Below are 22,110 nucleotides of genomic sequence, written 5' to 3'. Positions count from 1 at the left end.
GCCATTTATTCTTTTTTTTAAACTTAGGAAGATACATCTTGTTCTTTAAATCCATAGAGTGGTCTCTAGAAGCTGGAAGGATACATTTAGGAAATAGGAAGAGCCTATATAGCAGGTATTTTTTTAAATATTTGGAAGACTAAAAATTCAGATTGAAGAAAGGCTTAGACACATTCAAAGTTTCTGTTGTATGGTGTTACTAAATGAAAGTAGTGTCTTGGTCATGCAGCCCTGACTTGTGAGTTGATGCACAGGAGGCCAGTGGCTTCCCTGGCTGCCAGATTGAATTCTGAATGCCTGAAGGGATTGAGTCACGGTTGCATGGTTTCAGAGTACCTGGGATTTGATTAATACACTGGCTTTTCTTGGAGAGGTCTGACTTTATCCCTCTTTTTAAAGAATGCCACATTTGATCAACACGAGGATGACAGTGTGAGAAAGCCTTTTCTCAGCCAGCCAAGGGCCTTTCCCCACCTGGGAGAGCAGAACTTCGTGGGGAGACTCCTCTGTCTAAGACCTGAGGACCTGCAACATTTGAAGCTGAGCCTTTGACACAAAGTCCAAGTGCAAGAGGGAACAGGGTGGGTTAGAGAAGGAAAGTGGTGTGTCTAGTTAATAGTCCTCTCCAAGCCTGAAGGATAATTACATAAAATTGCAAGTCTTGACTAACTGTAGTCCTATTGATTTGGTGTTAATGATTTCTAAGCAGCACTTGGAGAAGTGGAGGAAGCGGAGGTGGTTTTTCCATTGGTTCGTCTGCTCTAGAAGTGGGGTTCAGTGGCCTCAGAGGCACCTGTCCTCACATTCTGTTGAGCAAATAGGAAGTGCTAGTTTTGGGGGGCAGTAAGGAGGAGGCTATAGGCAAGAGTGTTTCGAGAGGAAGTTACAACTTCGATTGGTATCTTACCTTAGTGAAGGTGTGGACTATGTACTGTTGCATTTTTACAATAGCCCTGTGAGGAAGATTGGGCAGGTAGTGATAGTCTGGTTTTAAAGACGTGGACTTTAAGAGAATTCTTTTTTATATAATCCCAAAACATATTTTGTGACTAGCTTGGACAGATATGTTAGTCTCTCAAAATTCATAAAGAATTCTAGTGTTTCTTTCCTCTCTCCTTGAACACCTGGGCAGAAGACAGCTGAACATTTAATGCCTTTCAGGTTATGGATACTTTAGTTTGCTAAAGACTGAACATTTGGCTTTTTCTCTGTAAGTTTTAAAAGGTTCGCCTCAGGCCCAGGGTCATATTCTAGGCTAGCTCCTGATTGCAGTGGGATAGAAAACGGCCTTGCATTTGGGAGTTGGGAGGAAAAGGTTGTGTTACTCCCAGAGCATTTTTATATAAACTGTCGTTTTATTTCCTGAATAACTGTAGGGTGGGGTAAGAAACTGTTGTCTTTTTATAATACAATGATTTGAAAAATCTGCTGAGTAATAGACAGGTAAGAGGTGCTTGTACCTGAGAACAGAGAAATTCGGGGGATTAAGGGAACATAAGTGACCTCTGCTGAAAGGACTCTCTGAGAATCTTCATTTATAATTCAGAATATGAATATATATATAATGTTTCTTCAGCACCTGTTCAACATGTAGCCCCTTTTTTCCCCATATTGGCTTTTCCTGCAGTTCAGAACTCCCCTGGAGTGTTGTTCGGGCTTAGCACTGTGGGGAGTGAGGAACTTAAACTAGCCAGGGACTGGGCATTATATGTCACATTAACAAATCTTGAGTTGCTTGTGGTGGTCAAAAAAAAAAAAAAAAAAGGCTAAAGGAGTCAGAGGGAGGGATGCCTTTCTGGGAACAGACATGACGTGGCAGTGCTTTTATACCCTATCCTGCAGATCCCTGTCAAGACAGGAATTTTCAGCATGGTAGTATTTGCATGTAGACAGGAAGGCCTTGCATCTAAAGTAGGTTTTTTTCTTTCTCTTTTTTTAAAGGACAGGAATGAGGCACTATGTAAACAGGAATATTCTGTTACTGTTTAGGATGACATTTCTTAGCTAGTTAGTGGGTGACCTGTTTAGAAGATGGCTGTAGAGCTAGCCAGAGGAGAACAACAATGGCTAGACCTTCGTGGGCCCCATGCCCTGGGGCCGTGGCTCTCTGCAGATCCACTTAATAACTGAGAAGTCACTGTTTTTTTTGACTCTTTAGAGCTCTTGTCTTTCAGAGACTCCATACTTTATCCTAGAACGTTTGTGAATGAGTTAGGTGTTAGAATTTTTGTCCCTGTAATTCTTTCACCTTTCTAATCTTTACTCCCTCACTTTTCCCTCTTTTTTTCTAAAATTAAAAAAAGTGCTTGTAAAAGAGCAAATAAACACTTTCTATGTAATTTTCACAGATAAAAACAGAAACTCCCTGTCACGACTCCGAAACCCTATCCTCATTCCTCACCCATTTTAACTAATTCAAGAAACAAGGAGTTTAAGTTTTATTGCTATTTTTAGAAAAGGATTTTAGTCATGAAGTCCTTTGCAACACCTATGCCAGTGTCTCTTCTGAAAAGGTACATCCAGCCCCAGGAAAATTTGAATCTCCCATCTTATTAGGCTTATCATCTCTGCCTGTTTCATATGTCTACTAAATGCATGTCTAATGAGGTTCAGTCTTTTGGTGGCGACAAAAGCTAGGATTGAACTTCTTTTTCTCCTCTCTACTTCTGAGCTTTCTTTCCATTTCAATGTTATGACTGAATGTTAGGATTTCTCAAAACAACCTTGCCCTGTGTTCTTGTTTTATGCTCTGTCACATGACCTTATATGTGATTTGTCTAAGTATAAACTGGCCGAGATGGACTGTATGGTGATGAAGATAAATATCAAGAGTAATAATCCATATCTCACATTTGTATAGTACTTTCAGCATGCAGAATGTTTTCATGGTTATTTATTTGTTCAATAGACAGTTAGTTTGACAGGTGAGGATGCTTAGAGGTTGTGACATCCTTTAGATCTGAGCTGATGTCAAAGCTGGTTCTGAAAAGTCTTTGAAAGAATAATAACATCTTGAGGCTGCTAGAATATTTTGAATATCAACCTTAGCTCAAATAACCCTACCCATTCTTTCTTGTCCTCTCATCAGGGTACTACCCTGATCTTCCTTAATCAGACTAAGAATGGCTAACATTATTGCACACTTACTGTGTGCCAGGCACTATGTAGATGCGTTACTGGTTCCTTTCCTCTCCTGTAATCTTCACAACTCTGAGGTAAATGCTGTTATTATCACCGCCTTCCAGCTGAGAAAATTGAGGTCGAAGGGAATTAAATGACTTGCACAGAGTGAGATTTAAGTGGTAGAACCAGGGTCCTACCCAGGTGCCTTAGTTCCAGAGCCTTTGCCCCTAAACACTAAGTTGTGTGGTTGTGTTTAGCACATAACAATCAAAAGGTCTTGGACAGAGAAAAAAATGAGCTCCAATCCTGGCCCTGACATTAAACTCACCGTGACCCTGACCAGTCACTTTCCTTCCGTGGGCCTCAGCTGCCCAGTGTATGATGAAATAGGGTGAGATTAGAGTGTCATTAAGGTTCTGTAGGGCTCTGTGGTTTCCTTCTATGGACAGAGATTAGAGGTTAGGTTATTGAAGGATATGGTTTTTAAGCTTTTTTTCCTAGTGGCTGTGACTTTCAGCTTTTCAACTTTGAGATTGTTACCTTAGTGTCTCCCTTACCTCTCCTTGCTTATCTCCCTGTCTTATGGGACACTCCCTCCTTGTAGTGCCAGGAATGGTGTGGGAGCAGTGTTTCTCAAACGATTTGATATGTATGAACTATGGCCTAGGTACCAGGCTTATTAAAAGCACTCCAGGTGATTATAGTGTAATATCCAAGGTTAGAATCACTGTCTTGAAAGAGACTTCAGTGCTTCCTTCTCAGTAGTTTCACCTGCAGGAAAGGAAAAAGCCTCATCTGTAGGAGGCAGCACGAGTCCCAGACTGCTCTAGTCTTCACAACCAGTGATGATCTTACTTTGTAAAAGCCAAAAGCCAACATTCTTCTTGCTTCCATCTTGACCAATCTTATATTGCTGGTTGGACTTAGCCTTTAGCTAGCAGTAAATCTTATTAACTCTCCCTCTGCCTTCAGCCAAGCCTCAGCTTGCCTATAACAAAGATGAGATACCTCTGAGATTTGATATTTTGCATAAAGGAAGCAAAGAAATTTTACAGTATCATTATGTTTACTTAGACATAGCCCACTCATTGAAAACAACTGTAAGGATGGAGTTTCTTTGAAAATCAGTTTTGAAGCTAAGACGTTAATTTGAATAGTGAACACCAAATAAGCAGTCCTTGAAAGGGGACCCATATCTTTCTCATCTCTGTTATGTTTAACTTATTTATCATCACCTTCAGCTGAACATGTCTCCATTGTATAAGTTGACACTTTGAACCGTCACTAGCCTGGCGGAGAAGCTGGATGATTTCCTGGAGTTTAAGCAGGCCACGCAACAGAGGGAACTCAGGAATGTGCATTTGTCCTCAGTTCAAGTCCCAAGTCATAAAAATGGGTCAAGTATTGTTGGGTAAGAGTCTTTTGGAACCCTTGCATTGCCATTTGTTAGGATACTGGAAGGATATCCTTTAATTAATGTGATTATAATATGTGACTAATAAGGTCAGAGATTGAATTTACTCCTAGCAGGTCTGTGATACTCTTTTTATAATCCTCACCTGAGGATATGTTTATTGATTTTTCTCGCCTCCCCACCCCCACCCAGAGAGGGAGGAAGTGGGAGGGAGGAAAGGAGGGGAAGAAACAGAAATATCAGTGTGAGAGAAACAGCAGTCGATTGCCTCCTGTACATGGCCTGACGGCACGCGCCCAACTGGGGATTGAACCTGCAGCCTAGGTATGTGCCCTGACTGGTAATCAAACCAGCAACCTTTTGGTCAGGACGCTACTCCAACCAAGCCATACCAGCCAGGATGCTGTGATCTCTTTTAAGAGCTTCTTCATTGTGCCCTGGCTGGTGTGGCTCAGTGGATTGAGGGCTGGTCTGGGACCCAAAGGGTCACCATTTCGATTCCTGGTTAGGGCACAAGCCTGGGTTGTTGGGCCAGTCCCCGGTTGGGGGTGTCTGAGGGGCAACCGATCCATGTATCTCTTGCTCATTGCTGTTTCCATCTCTTTCTCCCTCCCTTCCCCTCTCTCTAAAAGTAAATACATAAAAATCTTTTTTCTTTTTAAAGAGTTTCTTCATTACTTTCTTACCACTTCTACCCTCACCCTTGCAATCAATCTGTGCCTTCCTGAGAGCATACAGGGAAGTAAAGACTATCTGCTCTGTCAGACTCCTCAGGCCTTCCTTTAGACCAACAGGACCTGATTAAGCTGTTCCTTATAAAACAGCACACCCACTTTATATATAAGGTGAGGCACTTTAATATCAATAGGCCATTAATGAATACAATTTGTCAGTGTCTGACCTGATTAAACCTTATTAGTAACAAACAGAAGCCCTGTTTATATCAACAGACAGGGAGAGAACACGTCTTTGATTTCTTAGAGCTTAGAATGCCTGAGTCTAGGTCTAGTCTTTCCTTGCTTCACCTAATAGCTCAATTTAAATATTTATTTTTGACTCTGGACTCCAATCATGTGCTAGATTGCTGTAGAGGTGTAATTTCATCCTCACAAGACCTCTGTGAAGTTTGTGAGTAATGAAACTCAAAAGATTTTACCTTTTTTTTTTTTTTTATCCTCACCCGAGGACAGTTTTTCACTGCTTTTTGACAGAGAGGAAGGGAGAGAAACATTGATGCTAGAGAGAAGCATTGATTGGTTGCCTCCCACATGTGCCTGGAGCAGGGATTGTGCATGCCTGGACCAGAGATTGAACCTGCAACCTTTTGGTTATGGAACAGTGCTCCAGCCAACTGAGCTGCACTGGCCAGGGCAAAACTCAGGATTTTAAATGCCCTGCCTTAGGTTACTCAGTTGGTGAGTAATAGAGTCTCCATAGAGCCCAAATGGGGTAATGTTGGCTTCATCTGGTGGCTATATTTGTTATCTGTTATCTGTTACTGCATAATAGTGGCTTAAAACAGCAAACACTTGTCATCCCGTAGTTTCTGTGAGTCAGGAATTCGGGAACAGATTAGTGGGGTGGCTCTGGCTCAGGGTCTATCAAGCTGTTGGCTGGGGCTGCTGTTATCTGAAAAACTGGGGCTGGAGAGTCCGTTTTCTAGGTGGCTGCCTCACGTGGCTGTTAACAGAAGATCTCAGTTTCTCACTACATTGGGCCTCCTTGTAGGCTGTTAGAGCATCGTCATAGCATGCCAGCTAAACTCTCTGAGAGTGTGTGATCCCACGTACTCTATAAAGTTGTACACCTTTACTTCTGCTTTGTTTGATTCATTAGAGCCAAGTCACTAAGTCCAGCCCACACTCCAGGGAAGGGAAATTAGGCTCTACCTTTTGAAGGGAAGAATATTAGAGAATTTGGGGCAGGAACAGGCTTTCTGATTAAGTAGGTACCATGAAGGATAGAGAGAAGTGAAAAAAAGTTTTGACCAAAGGCCAAAGTAATAGTTATTATCACTCCCTTTAAGGGTAGAGTAATGTGGGTTGGGTTAATTTTCTCTACCAAGTACACTAGTAATGTTTCCACCGTCCCAGAGGTGAATATTGAGGGCATTATTCTTTTGAGTACATAGGTAGAGGAGATATTCCTAGGTTTCACTCAGCATTATTTGCTAAACTACGTAGAAAACAGCAGTAGATATAACCATTGAAAACTCTTGTGGATTTACACTGTGTAAACATTGCCAACAAAGTGTGATGGGGGGTAGCTAATTCCTAGTGGTGTTCTCTTACACACCAAGGAAGGAGTGAAGACCATCTCCATACTTCTCTCCACATTTTGACTTCAGGTTTGTGTCTTTTCAGAATAGCAACTTTTTAGAGGCTGTGGAGCCAGCCATAAACCGACTCATCTTGAGCCTTTTAGGTGCTTCCTATGTGTAATCTTGGAGGTGAGTCCCCATGGCAAAAGCTGATGGTACTGACCTCATAGTACTTTTGGAATTAGATAACTGGACCAGATTGGGTATTCTATGTGGGGAACAGAAGAATGAAATGGGAAAATATATCCCATGTAAGCTGATTTCTGAAATTTGTATCTCCACCCTAGGTGACTGCCCTGAGCTCCAGACTTGGTACTTAATTGTCTACTTGACAGCTTCACTTGGGTGTTAAATAAGTTATCTTAAACTTAACACGTCCTAAAATTTGAACTCCTGGTTTTTACTACTGCCATTTACTGCACCCTGAAACAAATAGAAACAAGCGAACAGCCGACCCTGATTTTTTTTTTTAAATCCTCACCTGAAGATGTGGTTCTTTAAAAACTGATTTTAGAGAGAGAGGAAGGGGGGAGGGTAGCAGAGAGAGACATCGATGTGAGAGAGAAACATCAATTGGTTGCTTTCCTTACATGCCCCAGCCAGGGATCATATCTGTGAGCTTTAGGTGCATTAGAGGACACTCCAACCATGCCACCTGGCCAGGGCCCCACCCTCATTCTTGTACAGTCTTCCTCAGCTTAGTGACTGGGAGCTCCATTCTTGCAGTGCCTCAGGTCAGAATCTTGGGGTCATTCTTGACTTCTTTTTCCTCTCACATCCCATACCCAGTTCATTAACAAATATGTTAACTCAACCTATAAAATATATCCAGAATATCCTCCCATCTGTGTCCTCCCTTCTACTCCTGCTTTCATCCAAACCACGCTCTCTCTTGCCTGGATTACTGTGATAGCACCTAATTAGTCTTGCTTCCCATACTGTTTCTCTACAACTGTCATCCACAGAGTAGCAAGAGAAGGCTTCTGAAAACAGGTCATTCCATACCTGTACTTACTGTTCACGGTGGCTTCCCAGCTGACTCAGAGTAAATGCCAAAGTCATTTCAGTGGCCTACAAAGTCCTCCCTGATCTGGGCACCATTCTCTCTGATTTCCTCTCCTGTCATCATCCCCTTGCTTACTGTGTTTCCAAAAAAACTCCCGCATGCTGCTCCTTGTACATAATAAGCACTTTTCTGCCTCCAGACTCTTGCCTTTCCCTTTACTTGGAGTATTCTTCCCGCAGATAAAAAGTGACCTACTCCCTCACTGTCTTCATGCCTTGTGCTAAAATTTACCTCCTCAGAAAGGCTTTTCTTTACAACTCTCTGCCATATGTGGCATATAGTAGGTGCTCAGTAAATGCTTGTCAGATGAATGAAACACAAGTAGAGGCTAAGTGGGGTGGCTCTTCTACTTGTTGTGTCATCTAACCATCCCATGATTATGTCTTAGTATGTGTAGGGCCAAGGAGCCTACTCATTGGGGTGCTTAAGATGGTTTTTAGTATCTATTGACTGAAGAAGTATTTGAGGAAGGGTGATCAGTGAGAAGTGTACCATTAGCTGTGAGAGAAATTTGGTGTGGTGGGAATAACATCAAACTAGTCTGACCCCCATTCCTTTCTGTAGTGAGGAATTTTGCCTGGAAAAACAAAAAGACATTTCCTATGTAACATCCTATTTAGAAACTACCTCACGCTGAGTGGTATTGAGCAGTTCTGTTTGGCAAGCAGTGGTTGGAGAGACAGCCTCGGTCTTGCTCAGCCCATTCCTGCCAAGGTGCTTCTGGAGCCGGCCTGAGAAGCACAGCCTGAGAGTAGTGAGACTTTGCTGTATGTATGTAAATCCTCACCTGAGGATATGTTTATTGATTGTAGAGAGAGAAGAAGGGAAAGAGAGTGGAAGGAAGAGAAAAAGAAACATCAGCTGGTTGCCTCCCATACATGCTCCCACTGAGGATGGAATTTGCAACCTTTTGGTGTATGGAACAATGCTCCAGCCAACTGACCCACGTGGTCAGGGTGCTTTGCATTATTTTTAAGTCAAGAAAACCAAGCCAGTCAGAGAAAGAACATGGGATCAGCCCGTGATACAGTACAATTCCATAGGCTTTTACAGTCTCAAAATGAATATTTTGACATCTTATTTATCCAAGGACACTGGATGTAGGCAGGGATAGAATCATCTCCATTTAATCATGGGTATATGACTGAAGCACAGGATAATTAAAGAACCAGCAAAACTGGAGTTTGGACCAGGCCTATTGATTCTCTTTCCCATCTTGGCCAACAAAGCAATGTCTGGCCTACTTTGAATTTATTGCGTTCAGATTACTGTAACTGGTGAAGTATGGTGGAAAATATAAAGAATAAAGAAGGCCAGATTTAAAGAATGAGCCTCCATGTCAGGCTTTTTGGATCCTTGAAACTTACCTAATTTTAAAGTCACAGGTGCTATTTCTTTCTTCCTGAGTGATTCCTAAAAGCAGAGTAGACTAACAACAGCCCCTAGCATGTTTAGAAATTCCCCCAAGATTGGCTTCATTGAGATTACTGCAAATCAGATGTCTAAATCAGATTCTTAAGCTGTTAATAAAATCTGTTGATAAAATCTGTTGGGACACTGATTGAATTTCCTGTTCGTTTGTTTCCTCCCCTTGTGAAGACTAGTCTGCTGGGTTCCCTCCTCTTTGGGAGAGCCTTTGCCATAGATATTCTCCAGGGATTCATTGTTTTTATATACCTTGCAGTAGGACTTGATTTTACGTGTTTGACCTCAGAGGTTCTTCATTTCTTAAGGGAATATATGACATTGGACATAAATCATAACTGTTGTGAGGGTATTTGAAGAAAAACCATGACTGGTGGAGGAGATTATTGTAGCTTCTGTTTTCATTTTCTTTAAAGGATGGCATAATTTAGGGCTATTAAGCCTGTGCCCTCTTCAAGTAGGTTTAGTTAACATATAGTGATCCTGGTGTCTGCTTGGGCTGCTCTGGTGGTTGGGAGGGAGGGGGCAGGGTTGGTTCCATTGCTGTATTCTCACCTGAAATGCATGTTATCAAAGCTGAATTTGAGAGTGGGCCTAAAGACTGACTATAATAGAAGCAGACCTCTGAGCCATTAGGTGGGGTCTTTCTATCCTGTTCAGAGTTGGTTCCCATTGTAACTGTTCAATATTCTTTCTCACAGCTGCTCCTGACATCACTGGCCATAAACGGAGCGAGAACAAGAACGAAGGGCAGGATGCCATGATGTACTGCAAGTCAGTTGGCTATCCCCACCCAGAGTGGGTCTGGCGCAAGAAGGAGAATGGTCTGCTTGCGGTGAGGAGGAGGCAACCTGGGTCTCTGGGTGCTGGGTTTTCTACTAGGGATGTCCAGGCATCTGGGCCAGCTGCTACAACTGCCACACTGGCATGGCTTGGGTCACCCTTTCTAGAGTCATGAATCTGACAATCACTGGCAGTTTCTGTCCAGCATAGAATCCCTGTAAATGATGTGTTAAAATTCGCTATTTGGTATGGGATTAGAATACTTGTCTTTAAGAGAGGACACTGAAGGAGCTAACTCCAATCTTAAGCTTTTACTGTTATTATAGTCTGTTTATTCTAAAGAAAATACTATTTTTGAAGTGGGCTTAATGTTTTTTGGGAAGACAAGGCAATGAGAACAATTAGTATATTCCTGGATGACAAGAAGTACAAATTAGAAATTGAGGCCTGATGCGGCCCCAGAGCAGCCTTACACATTGGAAATCTGGCAGTATCTGTTCCAGAAAAAAAGTGAAACGAACAAAAAAACATCTTTTCTAATCATCAGGTGACTCTTGATGGTACTGGCAAAGTCAAAGCTTTAGACTATTGCTATCTCTGATTCACTGATGTTTGGCCAGTCTCTTTTTCTATGAGAGGAGTTTCATACACATTCCTCCTGTCCCCAGGCCTTGTGTTCCCAGCACTGTACTTTTCAGGTGTGTTTGTTAATTATCATTCTTCTGAATCAGAAGGTCCTGGAGACCATTTAATCCGGCTTATTCAGAAAGGTTATGTGTTAACCAAGGTAAAATAGTGACAAAACCAGGGATGAAATCCAGTTTTTCAAAAGTTTAAGTCCATTTCCCCCCCACTCCATGACCTTTCAATAATAACATGTCAAATGGTGATAAGGACTCGAACATGAGCAATGATGACTAGATTTCAAAAACCCTTTAATAAGGGGTTTGCGATAAGGAATGGTGAGGTGAAGATACTGCACTAAGTCTTTTCAGAGCAATTCTGAACAATCAACAAAACATTTAGAATTTTGCAGTGCTGGCAAGGAAATTCCCATTTCTCTTTATTGGTCCCTGGAGAGAGGACTCTTGAGATTTTGTCAAAGCAGATTGGAGGGTCCTAAGTGGTTATTTTCATCTCCTAGTCTCATGACCACAAAATCTTAAGTATCTGTTGTATTTTGAAAATCATTTTAAATCAAACTTATTTCCTCTTGCTTTCAGACTATGTATAATTTGGGAGACAGAAAACTGTTAACAAAAGACGGATAGGAAAAAGAAAAGCTATTTCTAGGCTGATGCCTTTTTGAAAACCATTGTGTTGAACAGCCTAAACTTGGTTGAGTACTGAGATAAAATGCTTTCAGTTTTTTCTAGACACTGATTTCATCATTTCTCTAACTTACGTTTCTGGACAGATCTCATAGCTTTCTTAGCTCTTATTGTTAAAGAGTTCATTCCAGTCCATTCCAAAATGCCAGTATTATTTCCCATCCCCTCTTCTGTGGCCTGAAAGGGGAATGGAGGATTGTCCTGGCTTTGTGTGCTGGGTTCTTCTTCTGTGTGTGTTGGGAACAGGGACAAGTATCACTTATCTGACTTTCCTTGTAATCTATTCTTGGTTGTTGATCCAGATACTGGATCTTGTAGGAGCTGTGTGAGTTCTTTAGTGGCCAGACTCGGGCAGGAGTGATCAGTCTGAGTAAACTTCTCTAATTCTTCCTTAGCTCCAGCCACAGGTGACCTAGCCTTGAGTTTCTCACAGCTGGGGTCTGCTCACCTGAAAGTCAGTCCCTTAGGTGAAAGAAACTTGGCTTTTCACATGGGGGAATGTAGGCTGCTCTGCCTTTGAATTTCCACTGGAAGAAAAAGGGTTTTCTTCTTGTTCTGTGGCCCTCACCCCCCGCCCCGCCCCCATCTTTGGGTGCTTCTTTCTCGGTGTCTGTTACACTTGGCTACAGAGTGGAAGGCCAAACAATGCCAAATGCAATTCTCCTGTCGCCTCCAACCATATTGTCTAACGGGTTGGGGAACAGGTAATTCGGCTTGGGGCAAGGGATGAGATAACCTGATAGATTTCTCTTCAATAAGCCCTGGAAGGACCCTCTGCCCCACCATTTGCTTGAGTCTCTCTCTTTTTATGCCTCTCTCTGTAGTCATCAATTCTGTGGCAGTAGGACAAATCACACTCAGTATCTTACAGTGCATTGGTTGAAAAGGTGAAATTTTTGTGGATATGATGTTATTAAAAAAAAATACCCGTTGAAGGCATGTGGAACAAAGATGACATTAAATGACCTCTGGTCATAAGTGAAAAACATGGAACTAATGAGCAAGTAGAACAGGAGATAGAGAAAATTGGCAGCTTTCCAAGTCCTAGAGTTGCCACTTCATAGAATAACTATTTTGAAGTCTGAGTTTCCCATTTCTACCATACCCACACTTAAATGAAGGCATGATTGTATGCTATAGACAGACATCATTCTGGGGATTATTTTCCCCTTAATGATTATGCTTTCATTGTTGTGTAACAGCTGATGCGTAAGTCAGTTTTTTCCCTGGCAGGTTCCCATAAGATCAGTGCTGCAAGCCCATCCCTTCCACCCAGACCCCTGGTCATGCATTCTCATCTTTGCCTTCCCACATGTGCCTGAATCACTTCTGTCCTACTCAGTCAACTCTCCTCTCCTACAATCTAGTTCAAATGTTAGTTCTTCTCTGAAGCTTTCCCTGACTCTGGCATTGGCCACTAACTCTGTGCCTGTCCCCACAGTAATCTATACATACCCTCTATTGGGTCTTTTCCCCACGTTCCTGTAAGCAAACCTTTGGAGGTCTGGTTCCCTCTTGACACCTACCTCCTTGTTCATTTTCATGTCATTTTTTTCCTTTCTATCTTGCCTTCCCTTCAGTAGGATATAAAGCATGTAGTTTACATTAGTAAATGTTGATTGATTGAATAAATTTTCCATTAACCCTGTAATTCTGAAAGGAAAAGGAAATTGTTTCCCCAGTCTGACTAGGAGCATGTTCTGAGCATTGTTTCTAGAAGCTTTTGTTACTTCACCAAGCTGGAGTAGATGTGCTGACTAAAAAGACATCAGATAGGCCCACGGTTACCAGACATGGCTAATGTGGAGGTCACATCCCTCCTCCTCCATCTTCTTCCTGTTACAGTTACTTACCTGTAACTGTAAGCTAGTTTGAAGCATAAATTTCTATACTGAGTCAGTGTTTTCCAGGTCTACAGGATAGGACCTCTACCATTCATAAAAGTTGGAGAAGTCCAGAAGACCAATATCAGGGAAGCCATTACTCTGGGTCTTGTTAGAAACTTGTTGATGTGTTGTTGTCGGTATTGAAGTCAGTAATGAAGTGCTCAAAGTCCCTTGGACAAAAATGGTACTAAAAACCCTTCCTTCATCCCATTCAGTGTCCTGCTAAGAAGGGAGAACATCATTTCTTGTTCACTGAGTCACTTACTCTCACCTTTGTGTATTCTCACTTGTTTTGCTCCTGAGCAGGATATTGTCAACATCTCTGGCCGTTTCTTCATCATCAACAAGGAAAATTACACTGAGCTGAGCATTGTGAACCTCCAGATCACGGAAGACCCTGGCGAGTATGAATGTAATGCTACTAACTCCATTGGCTCTGCCTCCGTTGTCACCATCCTCAGAGTACGGAGCCACCTGGCCCCACTCTGGCCTTTCTTGGGAATTCTGGCTGAAATCATCATCCTTGTGGTGATCATTGTTGTGTACGAGAAGAGGAAGAGGCCAGATGAAGTTCCTGACGGTAAGAGCATCCCTACAAAATAGCTGTAATGTTGGGGTTTTGTTGGGTGGTATCCCAGCACCCAAAGAAGACTTTAAGGGTCTTTGGATTCAGCCCCAAAAGGAGACAAGGAAAATTCTTACACTGGTTTCTCCTCCACTATCTAAAAGATTAGTCACCTAGAGCTATAATTATTAGCTCTGTCCTTCCACTTGGGTGTTTTCCAAACTCCAGTGCCATCTGCCCTTCAGGCCCATGTAGGGAATGGGCAGCTGTCAGGTTTTTTGTTCAGTTCTGACCTCCTTCAATACAGATCATCAGGCAGAATTTTAAGTCAAGCCTAGAAGCTGCCCCAAAATCTCAGACCACCTGGCCTTTCAGGCAGATTTAAGGTATCTAATTGTCTGTCACATGGTTGCCTGGTAAAGCCCCTGTAAGTCACTGCCCCAGTTTATTCAGACTGTCCTCAGGAAAAGCTATGGGAACAAGCCAGCCTTTGGTTACCTTGGTTGGTTCCTTTAATAGATTTTCAGAGTTCTTGGTAAAGCCGGCATCTACCATTTGACTTCTCCGTGTCTCACAGACAGCGGTGGTGGAGAGCGTCTGATGCACCCACCCCCTACCCCTTCAGTTTAGGCAGATAGAGCTAAGAAGTAACACCTGGAGTCCAGGCTGGAGGTTCCCCTCCAGCTGATCTCCTGTCAGCGGGGGTGAGCATGGCAGCGGAGCCGTAGAAAATTGCTAGCATTGGAAAGAGCAGGAATCTTAAATTGTCAGATATATGTACTAGAATTGGGAAAGTTCTGGGAGATTTCTGTATGTTTTTTGTTATGGATGTTTCGTTTCTAACCCCGTGATCACAGTAGGGGGGAACTACTGATAGACGCTTGTATTAGCACTTCCTCAGATTTCTAGCTTCCCCATCCCCGCTCTCCTGTCCTATAACATCACCAGCAAAAACAAATTAATTGTCCAGCCAGCCATTACTACCACTTGCCTGCCATTGACTAGACTAGGAGGGTGTGTGCACCTAAGCTCGTAGGGGCCAATTTCGTTTGATGGTGAAGATGCCAGTGCTAGTCCAGTGCTGGTCTTGGCCTGTGCTTGTGCACTGTGATCTTGTACCCTGCCCCACAGAGTTGTTTGTCTTTGTCCTTGTGGCTGACTAGCAGGATTGTGGCACCCACCATGTGTGTTGAGGAGAATACTAAGGGAGGTCCGGTGCCCCCTCAGAAACATTGCAGCCCCAAAGGTGTGCAGTGGATTTTGACTCTGGAAGGACGAGTCCTAGTGCAACAGCTACTTCCTCTTCTTTTCCTTTCTTCTCAGCAGCTCCTAATTCTCTTTGTCTCCACTAACTAGAGTATTATAGTGAGAGGCTGGTGAAGAGGTTTTTTGTTAAAACTAGCAAGGCACATGGGAAGACCTGGTGGACTCCCCTCCAGATATACATTCAGCAATGAACTAGGTGGAGAGATGGGATAGACCTCAGCTGGCAGTGGGCAGACCTTTGTAAATAGGGGGCCGGTCCCCTGTAACCTAGTGTTCCCGGGATTTTACTTTTCTTGTCCTTGGTCCATAGAATTGCTGTTCTGTGAAGTGAAATTGCTTTCCTGGGGTTTTCATATGTGCATTACGCTTTTTACCTAGATTTTTCCCTTTCCTGCCACAAACTAGGATGCCCAAGGCGGAGTTACCTGTATTTAGAACTGAGAGTGAAGGGGAGAGTTGACTGCATGGTTTCAGCCTTGGCTCTTTGGGAGCAGTTATGCTCCTGAAAAGGTCTTTTTCATCCCCTCAGAATCCTTTTGCGTTGCTAAATATCACCTTTATCAGCTTTCCCTTTGGGAATGTTGAGAAGCAAAAAAATCAGTTAGAAAAAGGCAAAAATAGGCTTCAAAACCAGAGGTTTTTGTTATTGGTTGGTTGGTTTGTGTTTTTTAAATTTTAAGAGGAGGCTGTCTGCCACTCTTGTGGCAGAGTGACACATTAACTTAGCACGTCCCTGGCAGAAGTTCCAGTCTTCCTGCAGGAAGCACTGTATTTACTAGACTGCTCTGCAACAGACGTGGAAGCCCTTCGGGTTGCTTTTGAGAAATGGGTAGTATTGTTTTGATGGGACACGTGGTCACACCTGCTCAGGGAAGCAGCTCTTTTTTGAAGAGCTCCATGGCAGTTGAACTCAAATGGGGCCAGTTTGTTATAGGAGACATGTGGCCAGCAAATCTTCTGCACAGCTTCCTGGAAGGAAACTTCTTTTTTTAAGCTAAATTATTATAGACAGTGAATGAATCTTACATAAAAGAGAGGACCTCAGGGTAAGTGCAAAGTAAAAGCTCCTTGCTCCCGTCTCTTGGAAGAATAATGCAAGCAGCTTTTACATTTTTGTTGCTGTTGACTTGGGGTAAAAAAATCTGGGATGCTGGAGTTATTGCAGTGTTTGCCTTCCCTCCTTCCTTTCCCTGACAGCCGCGTGGCCCAGGCTCCACTGTCAACCTCCATGTCCCTGTCCTTGCTCCAGTGTTTCCGTCCCATAGGTTTTTCCTTTGTCTTTCAACTCCTTGCTCCACCTGTCCCACTTTTTTCTTCTCTCCTGGAAGTAATTGTTTAAAAAAAAAAAGTTTATCCTCAGTGAGTTATCCAGATGTTATAGCTCTTTTGTTTTAGTCAGTTTCCCCTCAGCTCCTGTGCAGTTTGTGTAAGAGCAGACTCAGCATGGATGCATTGTTCATGTCAGCCCTTCCCCAGCTCACATAGATACATAGGCAGACGCTCCTTTTTAGAATGAGTGATTCCAAAATGTGGTGCCTGATACAGAGTTGGAGTTTTGGAGATCAGTTTTTACCTATCAGATAATGAACCATCTGTGCCTCTGTGTTTACTTATGATGTTATGAAAATGATTTTTATAGGCCTGTTAATGCCTTTTCTCTGCTAAATAAGTACTTTCTTTAATCAAGAGATACCTATGATTTATTTCTGACTCACTAATTTTTTTTCATATTAAAAGATTCATATAAAACTCTACGGTATTCATTTGGGGGGTGGGTCTGTGAGTTCTTGATAACCCAGTCCCTTATTAGAAAAGCACTAAATGAACAATACAAAAGTATAAAAACACAGATTTGCACTCGGAGTTAAGTATAAATTATGTTTCACTGGAAAAGCAAATACTGCTTTAGATTTCTCACATAAAAAATACTTAGGTTTAACATTTAGCTGCTTCCAGAAAAAGGGTGGGCATGTGTTTTTGTTTACTGGAGTACACTGAGGATATCCTGTAAGTAAAACACATTTAAATCCCTTTTGGGGCCCTGTTATGGTCTCTTTGAGGATTGGTGCACAGTAGGTTGTCTTATAGGTAGAGGATCACCTTTCAGTGGTTTTGGGTAGCAGGTGAATCATGGAGCCAAACAAGGCTTTGTTTTTTCACTTTATTCACCTCTTAACTACATTCTGTGAAAATGTTAAATGGTAATTGTCTACAAGACTAGGTTCCGCTAGCATTCCTCTAGCCTTCTATCGATCTTCACAGTGGGACACATGCTCGGAGCACAGCCTTCTGTGTGGGTTCCCTGCTGACTGAACCCAGAGTGTTAGGGTGTGCTTTCAAGTCCTCCTCCCCAAGCCCCTGAGCAGATGGGGGTGAATCTGCTCCGTTGTGAGGGCTTTCAGCTTACTGTGAACATTACAGTGACATCCAATGAAATTTAGGAAAAGTGCTGATAGCAAAAAGTTTTCTATTTTTGCATTAGGGGGATAATTTTCATAAGCCAGTCAAAGGGATTCTTTCTTTACAGTACTGATAGAGTATTTGAGGTTTAGGGGGGGAGCATTTTTAGTAGCTCTGATATATCCAAGCTCGAACATCTGTTAGTCGGGTAAAACATTTGGTAGCGTATGAAGCTTTACAACATGTTAGGAATGTTGGAAAAGAAATGTGACTTTTAAAAATGTCATGTAAAACACACATTTGTTGCCTCTTAACTAAGGGTCATTTGGCTCAGTAACAAGTTACCTTATGGAGAAGATACAATAGGACCAAACAAGGAAGGAAATTGGAAATAACTGTTAATCTCTCTTGGTTAATGCACTTTGCTCTGATCAGGCAGAATTTAAGTGAGTCTAGAAGCCATAAAAACCTTATCCTTAGCAAGATGAAGGCAGTGAAAAAGGACCGTTGACCAGACAATCCACTCTTGGTCATTCTGACTTTAAAGGCATCTTTTTGGAGGTGGTATTGTTTCAGGTAATCTAGGCAGGCAGAGTTACCTCCAGATTGTGAGGCAGACCAGGGGCAGGGCGGGGGGTGGTGAGGGCTACAGTGCGTAGGGTTGGTAAGATCAGATGCAGAGAAATCGATGTGTGCAACAGCTCTACCAGGAACTTCTCTCATAAGATGGATTCCAGAAGCATCTTGTTTCCACTCTCCCCCAGTCCTCTTTCTCTCATCAAGCCAGTGGCTGTAATACCCAGTCATTGTTTAAGCAGCTGTCTTTTGGCCTGAGGGTTTTGGGGGTATGTTGATATTTGTCGGTTACTATGACTTCTTTTTTTTCCCCCCTCAATTGCATCAAACCCTTAAAACATGGTGGTAAGTGAGCGATATGCATGCTTTTGGAGTTTGTTTAATCTCCGCTTCAGTCTATACAGTGCACAGTTCATAATGTTAACACTTTTCTTCAAGTTTACTTCATTCACTTTCACAACTAATTTGGGTTTCAGTTTGCTGTTTAATCCTCATTTACTTTGAGTTTTGTATCTTTTTCTGTAGTTCTGTTCTGTCCCTCTCTCAATTTCCCTGTGAGGGGTCAAGTTTTTTTGTCCAACCTGTAAGGGAGAGTAGTGTTGCCGATAGTGATTCAGTCTAGGAATGTAGGGGACACACGGCTGTGTTCTTTGCTCCTGTAAATGTGAAAGTGGATTTGGGGAAAGAGATGATGGGGCTCATGAGATTTAGACACTAGTGTGAGTAACAGCTGCTCCCACTCGCAGGCATGGCAGCTACACCTGAGCCACTGTTGCAACAACCCCTACTCTAGCCTTTTGCACGTCAGACGCCCGGGCACACCCATACAATAGAAAGGAAAGCTGGTGGTGGGATGGGTGGGAGTTGGTGCTGACAGTGTCATGCTTTGAAAAGAATTAGCCTGGCTATTGCGATTCCCCCTGCCCTGCTTTTTCTTTTAGAAGTTGGGATAGATTGATGATATTCTTGAATCAGCTATCTTGCTTTAGAATTGTGTATTTTTGGGTGCACAGCCAGAGCACTCAAAATATTCTGAGTTTGTGCCTGTTTCTTTTCCTTTAAGTCCCCAAGTGCTTAGTTCCTAGCATGTAGCTGAGCTGGCTTGGCTGGATGCTGAGAGCATTATGGTGTTGTGGCGAGGGAGGATTTAGGCTGGGCTTGTGTCTCAGTACCTGACGTGTCTTTGTATACCTCCACTGCATACACAGCACACACACGTCCTGGTGTCCTAAAGTCTTAGTTTGTTCTCTGTATCTGTTTGATAGTACTGTTAGTAGTAGAATCCTGTGGACACTGGTGTGTCGCTAGCCTGTTGTTTTGGCTGATAAGTTGCTGGTTTGTGGTTAGTTGTTTTGTTTTTTTTTTTTAATCCTTTTTGCTCCAGTCACCGTGTGTGCTGGCAGTGGCTTTGTCTCTCCGTTGCCTCAAAGGAACAGGTGGAGCAATGTCTCCTCAGACAGACATTCCTCCTGACGTGTGCTCCTGCGGACGCCTGCACCGAGACTGTAACCTCCATAACTGCTTCATGTGCACCAAGCCCCCTTGTGGAATCCTGCTGAGAGGTTTTCTAGAAGCCTTTAGTGAAATCAAACCATTCTGAATCATACCTGGCTTTTGTAAAATAAAAAGAACCTAAGAGGACTTACTTGTTCCTTCCCCTTTGTGGTCTTTTAAAAAAAATTCTGTGTATGTATATCCCTGCTTAAGTGGGACCAAGTTGCCCTTAGCTGAAACAGGAAAGAAAAACTTATAAATCAGAATAATAAAATACCAATTTAAGAAGGCTTCTCAACTCAGATAATGGAAGCTTTTTGATTAAAAAAATAAAAAAGATACTTGCCTCATCTGGGTTTGGGTCCTGGTTTTGGCCTGTCTGTACTGGCAGTCGTTTCTGGAGGACTGTCACCACTGCCCAGCATTCCCTGCTGTGCCACAGGCCATCCTCTCGTTGCTGCACGGCCCAGCCTGGGCGACCCAGCATAGTATTAGGGTGAACTGTTATGGCTTCTTTCTCAGTCTCATTCTCCAGACTAAAGACTCAAAACAGCAACAACGTGTCTTTTGGGGAAGTGAGGATGTGTGGCTAAATGTATAGAACATACACATCCATGTACATCGCAGGATTGAGCTAAAATTGTACATGCAGTCACCACAGAAAACAAACAGCAGGATTTTACAACTGAAATGTTGGTTTGTCTTCTCATCTATTTAAGAGTGAACCACTGGAACTTGGGGACAAGATGAATATATAATGACATTGCAGCCTATCTGTCCGCTACAGTTGCAGTTTTTCATGACAAGCATTCAAAGTGTTAACTAAAACCATTGAAACAACATACCTGCCATTAAAAACTTGAATCTAGAAATAATAACTCCATGAGTGTTTTGCACCTCCAGATGGAATGGCCTTGAATAAATGCTATGATAGCCATGTTTGCCACTTGCCATTTGCAGTTCTATTAATCCATACGTAGAGTCTCACAGTTTTCTCCTTTCTTCTCCTGTCTCTCAATGGATTGCTTAAAAACTGAACACCTGTGTAGACGATGAACCAGCTGGGCCAATGTAAGTACTTTACCGGACGTTGATTGAATAATTCCTGATTGAATTATTTTACATTCACGGTTTCATCAAATGGAACAGCTGAGAGTGTAGGGAAGACAGTGAGTGGAAATGAATGTTGCAGTGCAAATTTTGCAGCCTGACACAGCCATTTGATTCCCAGGACAGGCTTACAGTTTTATTTTAGTAGCAGTGTAAAGTGCAATACTGCCCTGACTGTTGTTGTGGCTCAGTAGGTTGAGCATCATCCCACAAACCACAGGGTTGCTGTTTTGATTCCTGGTCAGGGCACATGCCTGGGTCACAGGTCAGGTCCCTGGCTAGGAGTGTGAGAGGCAACCGATTGATGTTTGTCTTGCACATTGGTGTTTCTCCCCCTCTCCCCCTCCCTTCCCTCACCTCTAAAAATACATGAATTTATTTTTTTTAAAAGATTTATTTATTTATTTTTAGAGAGGGGAAGGGAAAGGAGGTAGAGAAAGAGGGAGAGAAACATCAATGTGTGGTTGCATCTCGTGTTCCCCCTGCTGGGGACCTGGCCTGCCACCTAGGCAAGTGCCCTACATTGGGAGTCGAACGGGCAACTTGGGGCAGGCTATCGCTCAGTCCACTGAGCCACAACAGCTAGGGCTAAAAATAAATAAGTTTAAAGAAATCTTTAAAGAAATTAAAACACTGCAGTATCATGCAGTGTTTAATAAAATTTTGCCCATCCAGTATGCTTACATCAATAATGTGGGGGAAATGACCAGTATATCTTGAGACTTCAGGTTCTGTTAAAGTTAATTTCAAGCTGGACTATAGCATAAATACACTATTTGGTTCCATTAACAATCCCATGTATCCAGGAGATGGAACTGCAAATTTGGATCAATCCAGAATTAGAAATCTCCTAGAGCTGGGGACCAAATAGTACCCAAAGTTTGTGAGTGCCAGAAGGCACACTTCTGCCTGTGTATAATTGAGTATCAGTTATCATTTGAGAAAAGAGACAGTGGTGCTCAGTAGAGGAAAAAAAATACCATTCTAATTTTTATAGTAATTAGATCATAGTTTATAAATTAAAGGGAAAGTTACCTGTATTTTGTCTGCCTTGGGAGTCAAAAGGGTCTATTAATTGAAGGTATGTGAGTACTTTACCCAGGGATATTTTTACATACTAATATAGTGCCATAAACTTTCTTACTACACCAGGGATGGCAGTAAGTGAAAGAATCCCTGTATTTCCATGTGTTAATGCTTCAAAAGTTACTACTGACTTTAACTCTTGTAATACAATTTTTCCTCCAAAGGAAAACCAACTCTACCAACAATCACAAAGATAAAAACTTGCGCCAGAGAAATACAAATTAAGTACTACTTATAATGTAAGTATGGCATTCTTTAAAAGTTT

At 42.4% G+C, this 22,110-nt stretch overlaps 1 protein-coding gene across 1 annotated transcript in view; it reads left to right on the top strand.

Annotated features, from left to right (window-relative positions):
* Window positions 1-22,110, top strand: part of NPTN (neuroplastin) — a 68,993-nt gene that overhangs the window by 45,368 nt on the left and 1,515 nt on the right. The window contains exons 5-8 of the mRNA XM_054564950.1: window positions 10,050-10,183; window positions 13,655-13,928; window positions 20,699-20,720; window positions 22,010-22,084. Coding sequence (XP_054420925.1) covers window positions 10,050-10,183; window positions 13,655-13,928; window positions 20,699-20,720; window positions 22,010-22,070 — 491 coding nt within the window. The 3' untranslated portion in view covers window positions 22,071-22,084. The remainder of the gene's footprint in view (window positions 1-10,049; window positions 10,184-13,654; window positions 13,929-20,698; window positions 20,721-22,009; window positions 22,085-22,110) is intronic.

This window comes from Pteronotus mesoamericanus, unplaced genomic scaffold (assembly GCF_021234165.1).
Source record: "Pteronotus mesoamericanus isolate MK-2021 breed Mesoamerican mustached bat unplaced genomic scaffold, CSHL_Meso_final contig_100, whole genome shotgun sequence".
In the NCBI taxonomy this organism is placed as follows: Eukaryota; Metazoa; Chordata; class Mammalia; order Chiroptera; family Mormoopidae; genus Pteronotus; species Pteronotus mesoamericanus.
This window is presented reverse-complemented; position numbering and strand designations above follow the sequence as displayed.